This window comes from Bos grunniens, chromosome 15, assembly GCF_055505025.1.
Source record: "Bos grunniens cultivar Pamir isolate PY7600 chromosome 15, Bosgru_T2T1.0, whole genome shotgun sequence".
Taxonomy (NCBI): domain Eukaryota; kingdom Metazoa; phylum Chordata; class Mammalia; order Artiodactyla; family Bovidae; genus Bos; species Bos grunniens.
This window is the reverse complement of record NC_141179.1, coordinates 64,299,284-64,314,171: the sequence shown is the minus strand read 5'-3', so window position 1 is coordinate 64,314,171 and position 14,888 is coordinate 64,299,284. Positions and strand designations below refer to the sequence as shown.

General features: G+C 37.0%; 1 protein-coding gene across 2 annotated transcripts in view; it reads left to right on the top strand.

The window, feature by feature from the left end:
• CSTF3 (cleavage stimulation factor subunit 3) overlaps positions 1-14,888 on the top strand; it is a 67,755-nt gene that overhangs the window by 4,964 nt on the left and 47,903 nt on the right. For both annotated transcript variants that reach the window (XR_015142231.1, XM_086341050.1), the window contains exons 2-3: positions 13,215-13,316; positions 13,439-13,534. Coding sequence is in view for 1 of the 2 variants with exons in the window: in XM_086341050.1 (XP_086197176.1) it covers positions 13,215-13,316; positions 13,439-13,534 (198 nt within the window). In the remaining variant the exon portion in view is untranslated. The remainder of the gene's footprint in view (positions 1-13,214; positions 13,317-13,438; positions 13,535-14,888) is intronic.

The window sequence follows — 14,888 nt, the reverse complement described above, 5'->3', positions numbered from 1 at the left end:
TAGGAACACAAAAATTTGCATCCTAGGTAGGCCTTCCAGAATGGTAAAATCTATTCAGATGTTTGTATCTATTAAGTGGATGATTGCAAAAAACAATTCATAGTTTTCGACTTTTCTGCCATTATCTCTAAATCTTTATTCTTTTTTAGACAAGACCTAGTTGTGAATTTGAGTCTTCTTGTTTTTAATGAATAGTTGGTAATGGTGTGAGATTGATTTTAAAAGAGATTTTAGTTGGGCAAATGTTTAACCTAATTTTAGATTAATGGATAGTTTATAATAAGCAGTAAATTTTTATTAAAACCCGAAAGGTAAAAGTATTCTTAATTGTTGTCTTTCTAGTGTTTCACTTAGCTTATCAGATAAATTAATATTTTGGTCCCTCCTGATCAAAAGAAGCTGCGTTTTTCACATTCTAAAAGATTAAGATTTTTATGTATAAAACAAATACTTCGAAGCTGTTTGTTTCCTAGCGAATGAATAAACAAATATAAGAAGCAAGTATGATAAGTATAATTATTTAGAGCAATAACTGTTAGTCTGCTTATTCTGAGTTTTTGAAATGGTTGTACGTTTAGTAGATTTAAGTTTTTGAAAGATTTGAAGGGATTATATGCAGGATATACAGATTTGTTCACTGAAAACATCTAGTAGTTTTGTCGCACTGGTAAAGGAACATAGGACTAGGCTGGCATCCAGTACTAATGTCACCTTAGTTCTGGATGCCTTAGGCATATGAATTGGCTTAGTTACTTCTTGAATAGTCTTGCAGAGTACTACTCTAGTCTGGTTTTGATTTTGGAAAAAGACTACCAAGAGAAACTTACGAGTTGAAACATTTAGTATTTGCAGTTTTCTTAATATTTTAACAACAACAACAAAAGGAATGACTTGGGTCTGATTCTGCTTTATTTTTGAGGAAACAACATTTGGGGAAACACATATTTATAGAACAGATGGATTAGGTGGTGGTTCTCAACATGGAGTCAGTGGTCCATTGTATCATATTCACTTAGGTGCTTCATTATTGCCTGTACCTCAATTTTAGATATGTTGTAATAGATTCTGTAGGTGAGGCTGAAAATCTTCATTGGAAATGAGTATCACGGTAATATTTAAGTAAATGAGTTTGTAAACCATTTAGGTTAGGGATTGAAGATACTTGGACCTTCAAAGTTGGTTTTGAATACATTGATAAAATAAATGGAGAAAAACGTTGCAGATTATACACATGGACATCACCAGATGGTCAACACCGAAATCAGATTGGTTATATTCTTTGCAGCCAAAGATGGAGAAGCTCTATACAGTCAGCAAAAACAAGACCGGGAGCTGGCTGTGGCTCAGATCATGAACTCCTTATTGCCAAATTCAGACTTAAATTGAAGAAAGTAGGGAAAACCACTAGACCATTCAGGTATGATCTAAATCCCTTCTGATTATACAGTAGAAGTGAGAAATAGATTTAAGGGACTAGATCTGATAGACAGAGTACCTGATGAACTATGGACAGAGGCTTGTGACATTGTACAGGAGACAGGGATCAAGACCATCCCCATGGAAAAGAAATGCAAACAAGCAAAATGGCTGTCTGAGGAGGCCTTACAAATAGCTGTGAAGAGAAGCGAGAAGCAAAGGAGAAAAGGAAAGTTATAAGCATCTGAATGCAGAGTTCCGAAGAATAGCAAGGAGAGATTAAAAGCCTTCTTCAGCGATCAATGCAAAGAAATAGAGGAAAACAACAGAAGGGGAAAGACTAGAGATCTCTTCAAGAAAATTAGAGATACCAAGGGAACATTTCATGCAAAGATGGGCTCGATAAAGGACAGAAATGGTATGGACCTAACTGAAGCAGAAGATATTAAGAAGAGGTGGCAAGAATACACAGAAGAACTGTACAAAAAAGATCTTCACGACCCAGATAATCATGATGGTGTGATCACTCACCTAGAGCCAGACATCCTGGAACGTGAAGTCAAGTGGGCCTTAGAAAGCATCACTACAAACAAAGCTAGTGGAGGTGATGGAATTCCAGTTGAGCTATTCCAAATCCTGAAAGATGATGCTGTGAAAGTGCTGCACTCAATATGCCAGCAAATTTAGAAAACTCAGCAGTGGCCACAGGACTGGAAAAGGTCAGTTTTCATTCCAATCCCAAAGAAAGGCAATGCCAAAGAATGCTCAAACGACTGCACAATTGCACTCATCTCACACGCTAGTAAAGTAATGCTCAAAATTATCCAAGCCAGGCTTCAGCAGTATGTGAACCATGAACTTCCTGATGTTCAAGCTGGTTTTAGAAAAGGCAGAGGAAACAGAGATCAAATTGCCAACATCCACTGGATCATGGAAAAAGCAAAGAGAGTTCCAGAAAAACATCTATTTCTGCTTTATTGACTACACCAAAGCCTTTGACTGTCTGGATCACAGTCAACTGTGGAAAATTCTGAAAGAGATGGGAATACCAGACCACCTGACCTACCTCTTAGAGAAACCTGTATGCAGGTCAGGAAGCAACAGTTAGAACTGGACATGGAACAACAGACTGGTTCCAAATAGGAAAAGGAGTACGTCAAGGCTGTATATCGTCACCCTGCTTATTTAACTTCTATGCAGAGTACATCATGAGAAACGCTGGGCTGGAAGAAGCACAAGCTGGAATCGAGATTGCTGAAGAAATATCAATAACCTCAGATATGCAGATGACACCACCCATATGGCAGAAAGTGAAGAGGAACTAAAAAGCCTCTTGATGAAAGTGAAAGAGAGTGAAAAAGTTGGCTTAAAGCTCAACATTCAGAAAACAAAGATCATGGCATCTGGTCCCATCACTTCATGGCAGATAGATAGGGAAACAGTGGAAACAGTGTCAGACTTTATTTTTGGGGGCTCCAAAGTCACTGCAGATGGTGATTGCTGCCATGAAATTAAAAGACGCTTACTCCTTGGAAGGAAAGTTATGACCAACCTAGACAGTATATTCAAAAGCAGAGATATTAGTTTGCCAACAAAGGTCCGTCTAGTCAAGCAACTGAACTGAACTGAGGCCTTTGATAGTATTTAACTGATTTTTCTCTCCCTACTATATTTATCAGTTACTAGTTCATTCACTCAGTTGTGTCCAACTCTTTGTGACCCCATGAATTGCAGCATGCCAGGCCTCCCTGTCCATCACCAACTCCCAGAGTTCACTCAGACTCATGTCCATCGAGTCGATGATGCATTCCAGCCATCTCATCCTCTGTCGTCCCCTTCTCCTGCCCCCAATCCCTCCCAGCCTCAAGATCTTTTCCAATGAGTCAACTCTTTGCATGAGGTGGCCAAACAAAGCATTGGAGTTTCATCTCCTTTAGGATAGACTGGTTGGATCTCCTTGCCAGTCCAAGGGACTCTCAAGAGTCTTCTCCAACACCACAGTTCAAAAGCATCAATTCTTCTGCGCTCAGCTTTCTTCACAGTCCAACTCTCACATCCATACATGACCACTGGAAAAACCATAGCCTTGACTAGATGGACCTTTGTTGGCAAAGTAATGTCTCTGCTTTTGAATATGCTGTCTAGGTTGGTCATAACTTTCCTTCCAAGGAGTAAGCGTCTTTTAATTTCATGACTGCAATCACCATCTGCAGTGACTTTGGAGCCCCCAAAAATAAAGGCTGACACTGTTTCCACTGTTTCCCCATCTACCTGCCATGAAGTGATGGAACCAGATGCCATGATCTTCGTTTTCTGAATGTTGAGCTTTAAGCCAACTTTTTCACTCTCCTCTTTCACTTTCATCAAGAGGCTTTTTAGTTCCTCTTCACTTTCTGCCATAAGGGTGATGTCATCTACATATCTGAGGTTATTGATATTTCTTCCAGCAATCTTGATTCCAGCTTGTGCTTCTTCCAGCCCAGCGTTTCTCATGATGTACTCTGCATAGAAGTTAAATAAGCAGGGTAACAATATACAGCCTTGATGTACTCCTTTTCCTATTTGGAACCAGGCTGTTGTTTCATGTCCAGTTCTAACTGTTGCTTCCTGACCTGCATATAGGTTTCTCAAGAGGCAGGTCAGGTGGTCTGGTAGTCCCTACTATATTTAGTCACTCATGAATGGAAAATACTCATTATAAAACTAGTTTTGTGACTCTGCTAGTTCTGTTGCAAAGATCATCAAAACTCTTGGTCAAAAAGCTGATGTAGCTTTACATTCTTTAACTTACTATATCCCTCTCTACATTTGATTTTTATCACTTGGTTTAAATTTTCACTGACTTCTATTTGAATTTAATTTACATATGACCTCCAGCATAACACCCTCTCCATATATCACAAAAATAGCTATTTGAAGAAAGTGAAGTACTTTTTTTTTTTTTTCCTGTCCCAAGTTTTACTTCCCTGGTGGAAATGGAAAGAAGAAATTAAATTAGATTATACACATCACTGACTCAGTGGACATGAGTTTGAGTAAACTCCGGGAGTTGGTGATGGACAGGGAGGCCTGGCATGCTGCAGTCCATGAGGTCACAAAGAGTTGCACACAACTGAGTGACTGAACTGAGCTGACTGATACATTTAAAATCATTAATATAAATGTCTGTCACTTCTCCACACCCCACCCTATTGACAGCCACCTAATATAAATTAAACTATTGTATAGACGGTGGTTTGCAGCCTCACTTTCCCAGAAGCTATGTGGCATATCCATGACACATGACAATTGTAAGAAAAGATTATTAAAAATGCTTCTTCTTTTTCAGACTACATAATTGTATTTTTTGGTCTTCATCAAAAATGATATATTGCAGCAGATTGAAAGCAGAAGCCAGATGTTAAAGAGATCACAAAAATGTAAAACAGTGACATCATTTTCACTAATTTGTTGTTGTCCTGGAAAATATTTTTAACTAAAATTAGAAATTTATTTTTAAATGAATTAACATTAAAATTTTTGCAGTTTTAATTTCTAATATAATATTGATAGATTTGACCCACATTTTATAAAGTGTCTCTAGTTCCTCAGTTGTAAGACTGCAGTGATTCTCTATAAGAAGTTTGAGAACCATTGAAATAATGCATGGAACCTGTGAGACAATATTGTAAGTTCTTTTTCTCTGAGTTAGCTTCCCATAGCAAAAAGAAAGTAAAAAGACAACCAACTGAAGGGTAGAAAATTTTTGTAAACTATATATCCAATAATTAACTAATAGCTATAATATGTAAAAACACTTGCAATGCAATAACAAAAAAAATAAAATGGGCAAGGAATCTGGAAGGACATTAACTATATACAAATAGCCAATAAAAACATGAAAAGTGTTGAACTTCACTACCAGTGAAATAAAGATCAAAACTACAATGAGATACCACTCTACTGTCATTTAAAATTATCAAAAAGGTAGATAATACCAAGTGTTGGTCAGAATGTAAGAAAAATTGAAGCCCTTTTACTGGTGGAACTGTAAAATGGTTCAGTCACTTTGGAAAACAGTCTGACACTTCTTCAGAGTGTTACATAGTTTGCTTTATGGCATAACAGTTTTACTTCTGGGTATGCTAAGTTGCTTCAGTTGTGTCCAACTCTGTGCGACCCCATAGACGGCAGCCCATCAGGCTCCCCTGTCTCTGGGATTCTCCAGGCAAAAACACTGGGGTGGGTTGCCATTTCCTTCTCCAGTGCATGAAAGTGAAAAGGGAAAGTAAAGTCGGACCCCATAGACGGCAGCCCGTCAGGCTCCCCTGTCACTGGGATTCTCCAGGCAAAAACACTGGGGTGGGTTGCCATTTCCTTCTCCAGTGCATGAAAGTGAAAAGGGAAAGTAAAGTCGCTCAGTCGTGTCTGACTCTTAGCGACCCCATGAACTGCAGCCCACAAAGCTCCTCCGTCCATGGGATTTGCCAGGCAAGAGTACTGGAGTGGTATACACCTAAGTAAAAAGAAAATACAAAAGGAGCTCCACTCAAAAACTAGAAATAATCCAAATGTCCATCGACTGTTTAGTAAAATGTGGGATATCCATTCAGTTCAATATTTGGCACTGGAAAGTACTGATATGAAGACATGAAGTTTGAAAACATGCAAAGTGAAAGTCAGAAACAAAACACATTGTGTTATTTACATGAAATGCCTACACATTTATGGAAACAGATTGGTGGTTGCATAGGCCTAGACGGATTGGGAAATGGGAATGCCAGTTAATGGGTATGGGTTTTTGTTTAGGGTGGTAAAAATGTTCTAAAATTTATTGTGATAGTGAATATACTAAATTTAAGCATTGAATTTTACATTTTAAATGGGTGAATTGTATGGAATTTGATTCTCAATAAAGCTATTATTAAAAAGTCAAACATGTATAATGTATCCTACCTCCATCCTTTAAGTCAGTTGTCCATGGGGGAATTCTTCAGAGAGAAGTTGGTATTTTAGCAATACTCTACGACTAGAAAAATTGTTCATAGAACACACACTCAAGTAGTTCCTCAGCAGCATTTTTGCCTTCTACAAAAAAAGTCTGTCATCTGCTTCACAAGTTTTTCTGATTTTTGTACCCATTTGAAATAGTATATGTTGATGTGTATCTGTATACTCCTTACAGTCTTATAATGTTTCTGATTTTTAAAATTGTGCAAATCAAAGCAGCTCCCAGTGTCCTACTAGTATCATTAAATGTGCATGCATTGGGAACTGAACTAGTCCAGCCTTTGTTCTGCTCATTTGATTTGGGGCCCATCCTATTCCCCATTAACATCCCCCTATAGGATGATAATAGAATTATAGGTATTCCAAAGACAAGCTGGATTTTGATAGTTTCTTTATAGTTGTTTTTGGGACATGTAAACATGAGATGGCTGTTTGGCTATAACTAAACAGAGTTCTGACCTCATTCCATTACAAATGGGCACTAGAAACTTGAGACAAGTTTTCTTAAAGTGACCTATTTCTCTGATCTGGCAACAGATTCAGAAAATAATATTGGGTTGGCCAGAACAAGTTTTTCTGTAAGGTGTTGTGGAAAATGACAAGTGAACTTTTTGGCCAACCCAGTAATACAACTCTGTTCTTTATGAAGCCTCAGTCTACTTGTTGATTCTAGAAAACTTCCATTTTCATTTGCTCAACAGCAAATACAGTAGCCAGACCACAAAACAAAAATGTTACACTCTTTGGTTACCCAACTGGTTCATATCTGTGACAATGAATGACTTCTTATTGTGAGAAATGTGGCCTTTAACTACCAGAGGATACTGGGCCGTTTCAGTTATCTTCTATTAATTCAGTTGATAGAGAATTATATATATAGATTCTTTTACAAACATTTGACTACATTCTTGTCCGGAGGAAAACATTTACCATTGTAAAAGATTCTGCAAAGAGCTGATTCATAGTTCTGCCAGATTTAACTGGACTTTGGGCAGATTCATGTAATTTAATTATATTTTTTATTATAGAATGGGATTATTGGTTATTTAACAAGGAGTGGTGATTAATGCCTAACATAGTAGATGGTCAATAAATGTTTTGTTTTACATTTGATCCATCATCCTTTCCTTGGGCTTCTTAGTCCATGGTAACTCCTTCCTCCAGGCGTCTATTGATACAATTTTTGGTGTTCCATGAACTTGAATGGACAAAATAAAACTATTTTCACTAATTTTAACTGAAATCAAGCCTTCTATTATGAATGTGGGCAAGAAACCATGCTAGTACTGTTAGCAACAGCTGTGTGACTGGGACAGAAGGATTCACAGTGCTATTAGCACTCATCAGTAGACTCACTAGATTTCATGTGATAAGTGTTTGTTACTGTGTAAAACTTTAAGATATTTAGATAATTATATTTCAGTATAATTGAATCCTACATAGTTTATTTTGTATATTTGAGAACATTATCCTGTGAAAGTTCCCATGGACATCAGTGGCAAGAAGGTACAGCAGTACCAAAAAAAAAAAAAAAGTTTGGAACTGCTTGTTGTTGTTTAGTTGCTAAATCGTGTCTGACTCTTGTGACCTCCTGGACTGTAGCCCACCAGTCTCTCTGTCCAAAGGGTTTACCAGGCAAGAATACTGGAGTGGGTTGCCCGTCTCCTGCATTGGCAGGTGGATTCTTTACCACTGAGCCAGAGCCCTTACTTTGAACTCAGCTGCACATTGCGACCACCTGGTGCTGTGTGCCACTTGATGCTGTCATGTCTGGCTCTTTCGAACTCTGTGGACTGCAGCTTGCCAGGCTCCATCTGTCCATGGGATTCTCCAGGCAAGAATACTGGACTGGGCTGCCATTCCCTTCTCCAGGGAATCTTCCCAACCCAGGGATCAAACCTGCATCCCTTATGTCTCTTGAATTGGACCTGAAGAGTTTTTTTAAAAACAGTGACAGTTGAGGCTCATTCCTAGAGATTTTATTTCAAATGATCCAGAGTGAGACTTGAGTATCTTTTTAAATGCTCTTTACCCAAGGTGATTCTGATGTGCTGCCAGGGTTGAGAATCACTAAATGAATGGCTTATTTTATTTCATAAGGAGACTTTTATCCTTGCTGCAGTTATGCTGGTCAGATATTAGATGCCATCTTCTGAGTTTCTCTGTTCTGCAGATTATGGTATGTGTTGTTGTTCAATCACTAAGTTGTGTCCAACTCTTTGCAACCCCATGAACTGCAGCACTCCAGACTTTCCTGTCCTTCACTCTTTCCCAGAGTTTGGTCAAATTCATGTTCATTGAGTTGGTGATGCTATCCAACCATTTCATCTGCTTCCCTCTTCTCTGTTTGCCTTCAATCTTTCCCAGTATCAGAGTCTTTTCCAGTGAATTGGCTCTTTGCATCAAGTAACAAAAGTGTTGGAGCTTCAGCTTTAATATCAGTCCTTTCAGTGAGTATTCAGGGTTGATTTCCTTTAGGATTGACTGGTTTGATTTCCTTGCTACTCAGGGGCCTCTAAAGAGTCTTCTCCAGCACCACAGTTCAAAAGCATCAATTCCTTGGTGCTCAGCCTTCTTTATGGTCCAACTCTCATATCTGTACATGACTATTGGAAAAACCATAGCTTTAACTATGTGGATCTTTGTTGACAAAGTGTTGTCTCTGCTTTTTAATATGCTGTCTAGTTTGTCGTAGCTTTTCTTCCAAGGAACCAGGAGTCTTTTAATTTCATGGCTGCAGTCTCTGTCAACAATGATTTTGGAGCCCCAAAAAATAAAATCTGCCACCGCTTCCACTTTTCCCCTTCTATTTGCCATGAAGTGTTAGGACTGGATGCCATGATCTTAGTTTTTTGAATGTTGAGTTTTAAGCCAGCTTTTTCATTCTCCACTTTCACCCTTATCAAGAAACTCTTTAGTTCTTCTTCATACTCTGCCCTTAGAGTGGTATCATCTGCATATCTGAGGTTGTTGATATTTCTCTTGGCAGTCTTGATTCCAGCTTGTGATTCATCAGCCAGGCATTTCACATGATGTACTCTGCATATAAGTATAGTATACATTATCTAATTTGGTAGGTTAATTTTGAAGACGTGAATTTGAATGATTTGGCCTCCCATCAGACTGCTTTGAAATACTAATTGTTATTTTTAGTAGCTTTGATTAGCTTAGCTGATTTTTAGGTTGTAATTTAAAGTATCATATTTACTTCTTTTATCATTAATATCATTAATATTTTATGATTCATATCTTACAAACCCTCATTTATTTTAAAATATTTTTAAAATTTGTTTTGTCAAGAAGTAAACTGAAAGTCTTTGTTTTGTATCCCAGATGCCCCTTAAACAATGCACATAATAGGCACTGAGGAAATATTTTTCAGGTGAACAATAAAACTTCAAACAGCAGAAGAGTATGTATACGATGTGTAAAGTACACTTGTATGTGGTGTGCGTGTATCTCCCCAGCCACACCTACTTTTTTTTTAACTGGCTATTATGTCCCATGTTGCTGTTTATAGACCTGCCTTGTTTGTTCTTTTTGGTGGTTGCAAATTCCATAATTTATTTAACCAGTTTCTTTTTTTTTGATTATTTAAATTATTCCTAGTCTTGCACAGCAACAAACAGCCACATAGCTGAATATTCTGTGCATATCTTTGTGTACATGTAGAGTAGGATAAGGAGAAGGCAATGGCACCCCAGTCCAGTACTCTTGCCTGGGAAATCCCGTGGACGGAGGAGCCTGGTAGGGTACAGTCCATGGGGTTGCGAAGACTCGGACACGACTGAGCGACTTCACTTTCACGCACTGGAGAAGGAAATGGCAACCCAACTCCAGTGTTCTTGCCTGGAGAATCCCAGGGACAGAGGAGCCTGGTGGGCTGCCGTCTATGGGGTCGCACAGAGTTGGACACGACTAACGTGACTTAGCAGAGTAGGATAAGTGGCCAGAACTGGAATGCAGGGTCGGATATTCATGTTACCTTTTGGTCAGTATTACTGCTTGCTCCTGCCAACAGTTTGAGAATGTCTGTTTATACATATCTTGACCAGCTCAGTCAGTCAGTTGAGTCACTTAAGTCGTGTCTGACTCTCTGTGACCCCATGGACGGAAGCATGCCAGGCTTCCCTGTCCATTACCAACTCCTGGAGCTTGCTCAGACTCATGTCCATCAAGTCGGTGATACCATCCAACCACCTTATTCTGTCGTCCCTTTCTACTCCTGCCTTCAGTCTTTCCCAGCATCAGGGTCTTTTCCAGTGAGTCAGTTCTTTGCGTCAGGTGGCCAAAGTATTGGAGTTTCAGCTTCAGTATCAGTCCTTCCAATTAATACTCAGGACTGATTTCCTTTAGGATGGACTGATTTGATTTGATAGTATCTTTGCCAGTGCAGTGTTAATTATAAAACACCTTTGATATCTTATTTTATATGGCTTATATTTGTTTTGTTTTCAGTGTTTAAAGTTCATTGTTCTTTTTCTATGAGCTGTTTGAATACTTTGCCCATTTTGTTCTTTAGTTTTTGATGTTTTAGTGACTAGATGTTATATTAATAAATTTAATATTTTGCCATATGTGCTGGGAATATTTTTTTCAAGTTCATCTTTTCACTTTCATTGTGATACTTTCCCCCTGGACAAATGTAAATAAACTTTACAAATTAAGTTTACTCTTTTCAAAGGCTTTTAAAGAGCATTCCCACACAAAGATAAATTTCAGTACATTTTCTGATGGTTCTTTCTTGTGTTTTTGTTTTTAATGTTTTTGATTTGTCTGAAATTAATTTGATAGAATGGTTAAAATTGGGATTCAGCTTTTATTGACTTTGCAGTTCTAAGATAGTTATTCTAGCATCATGCATTGAATAACCCAACATTCTGATTTCAAATATCACCTTTATTTGCTAATTTTCCATGTATCCTCTTTCTGAACCATCCTGATCCCGTGATTGGTTGATCACCATTGCAGGACTCTTTTATTCTGTATCATGTTTAGTATATGAGTGGGGCCAGTGGTTTTCCTTTATTAAACTTTTCCAGTTTTAGTTTCTTGAGCAAGCTTCTGAAAGCTCGTGTGTATTAGTAGGACATCATAATTTTGATAGAAAGTCACATTAGTCTTTTAAAACACATTTTCCTTTCTAAATGTGTACTTATCAGTGGTGGAAACTTGATTTATTCCAAAGGAAAGTATACTTCTTCCAGGTAGTTTTTCCCACCTAAACACATGACTTAAAAATTTTTTCCCCAACTGGTATTTCAACAGAATTGCTTGGTGATATATTAAGTGCCACTGAAGAAGGTGAGGGGGGAAGAGATGTTAGAGGCAATGCTTCCCTCTCTTGAATATTACTAATATTTATTGCTACATTGGGCTTCCATGGTGGCTAAGATGGTAAAAGAATCCACCTGCAATGTGGGAGACCTGGGTTCGATCCCTGGGTTAGGAAGATCCCCTGGAGGAGGGCATGGTAACCCAATCCAGTAGTCTTGCCTAGAGAATCCCCATGGACAGAGGTCCTTGGCGGGCTGTAGTCCATGGGGTTGCAAAGAGTTGGACATGACAGCACAGCACAGCATTGCTGTATTACGATTTCAGGAAGTCCTCCCACAAAGGCAGAACAAAACTTCATGCAAATTTATCTGGCGTATTTCGTATCCGTTTCTTTTTGTGGTACAAAATAATATTGTGAACAACAATTTGAAAAGTAATGCTTGTATGTGTGCCATAGGTCCTGGCTACTTTTTTAGGTATTGGCTTTAAGATTGTATTTCTATAATAAAAATAAAACCACCTTTTATTAAAGAGTTTAGAAAATACTGAGAAAGGGGGGGAAGTCAGCTGTCCATCTACCACACATCACCCAGACATGACTACTAACTATTTTAGTCTTTTCAGTCTCTTTCATTGTAGATTTCTTTAATAGTTTTTGTATACAATTGTAAGTACAGTTTCATATAGTTTGCTGTATATACAGTTTGTAAATCATGCTTTTAAAACTTTTACATCAAAATAAAGTTTTCATGTCATTTCATGCTTTTTCATTGTGATTCAGGATGAATTCTCTATAGCAGTGTTTCTTAATGTTGGTCCAGGGACCTTGTGGGTTCCTAAGACTTTGATCTGTGAGTTCATACTGTTTCATAATAGATTTAAGACATTATTTGCCTATTTCACTTTTAATTCTCATGAGTGTACAGTGGAATTTTTACATGATTTGATATGGCAGTAGGTTGAGTTCAGAAGCATGTGTGAAAATCCAGCTGCACTTTAAAGCCCACCATATTTATTATACACAGATTTGCAAATATATGTCACAAGGATAATCATCTAAATGAATTTTTAAAGTTATTTTTCGTTAAATTTTATTTATGTTAACATGTAAATACTTTTATTATTATTTGTATGTGAATAAATATCTAACCTTGTCTCCGTTTTAATTTCTAACGTGGTAAATACTGAAATAACCTACATAAACGAAAACTCTTTGGTGTACTCACTTTTTAGAGTATAAAAGGGGTCCAAGTCTAAAAAGTTGGAGAACTGCTGCCGTGTTTTATTTCATAAAAAAAGAGATGGGTTTATTTAAATTTAAAAATGTTTTAATTTTTAGGTATGTGTCCATTTGAATTTGTTATTATGCAAGTGATTTAGATTACAGAAAATGAAGGCTTCTTTTATAAGAGGACGTTTTCATGCTTCTTATTGTGATACTGCATCTGGGAACTAATATATTGTGCTTGGATTAAATTAGTCCTGAGATTTTTAAAACAGTAACTTGAGTTCATTATTTTTCTTCCCCCTAGGCAGCTGAGTATGTCCCAGAGAAGGTGAAGAAAGCCGAAAAGAAATTAGAAGAGAATCCTTATGACCTTGACGCTTGGAGCATTCTCATTCGAGAGGCACAGGTTTAGTGATATAGGATTACATTTCCTTCTCTATGGGTCCAATCACACTACTTGGTTCTGCAGTAAATAATATTTTCATAATCCTAACATTGTAAATGCTGTTTATTGGTTTTCAATTTTAGAATCAACCTATAGACAAAGCACGGAAGACTTATGAACGCCTTGTTGCCCAGTTCCCCAGTTCTGGCAGATTCTGGAAACTGTACATTGAAGCAGAGGTTAATATTTTATTTTATTTTTTCTTATATAGCATTTGATGGGAATTGCAACATACACTGTAGTGATAGAAAACAAATTAGGAACATAGATAGCACAAGTAGGACAAGGAGGATTTAAAATGTCTTCTGCCTTTATTTTGTAAAATAGGTATGAAGGAGTAATTAAAATGAATTTTTGAAATTTGGGTCTTTACAAGCTGATGATTGTTGCATTTTGGAGTTGCAACAACATTAAAACAGTTTCAATGGTATTGGAGTGCTTTAGCCTTTTATTTACTTGTCATGTGTCAATTTATTGCCTCCTGTGTCATTTATTTAGAACTCATTTTTCTTTTTATTCCTATTTACAAATGAATCTGGTATTATAAGGAAATACGAAATGTTAATTTAGTTTCATAGGGTGTTTTGAGTGTCTCTGGTGAAATGAAACCTTTAGGTAAAAAATTATTTTGGATTTTAATTTTGTGAAAATGCATGGTTTGTCAATAAATGTAAGCACTTCAGTAATTTTTAAAGTTTTTCTGTAGGATAAAGTTTACATTATACAGTAATAAGTTAATATGAACTCAAACCTATGTAATCATAATTTACCCAATGATACTTTGATTGGGTTTTTTTTTGTTTTTATTTTGTTTTTTTTTTTCTTTATAACTGTCTTGAAATTTGAAGTCAGGCATTTTTATTTTAAAGAGTAAAGGCCCCATTCTTGTTTATGATTAGAACGGAAATGTTCACTTTTGAAGATAAGAATTAGCAATCAAGATGATAATAAAATGTTAATGTATTGATAACAGTTGGCACCAAATAATCATTTTTGTGGTGATACATTAATGAGATGGGGTGAGATGGGAATAGCTGATAATCCACATTAAGCTGAAAATTGATATCCATTTCTTTTTATAACTTATTTATACTTATGAGGTATTCTTATTTGAATATTAATTTATAATATAAATTCTCAACATAATCAAGTACACTGCAGCCTCGTCATAACATTTTCACAATAACTGAAATTTTATAATATGTGGGTCTGTTTTGGACAAATCAAAGGGCTTTAGTCAGCAGTACTGAACAGACTTCAGCACAGCACAGTGTCACCTGTGATGTGTCCCTCAGAATGGACCTAACTAACTGCAGATTTAAATTGAGGCTACAGTGTACTCATGTATTTGTGTTATAGTTTATATTGTATTATGTTGGGAGTGGGGGAATTACTGGACAATAGCAGGAACATTGTGTGTGTGTGTGTTGAAGTTTTTCTGTGTGATTGTGTATGTGGTATGTGTGTTTGTGTGTTTGTATGTGTGAGAGAGATTGTATCTTATGTGGAGTCTGGTTGTGATTTTGGACCAAG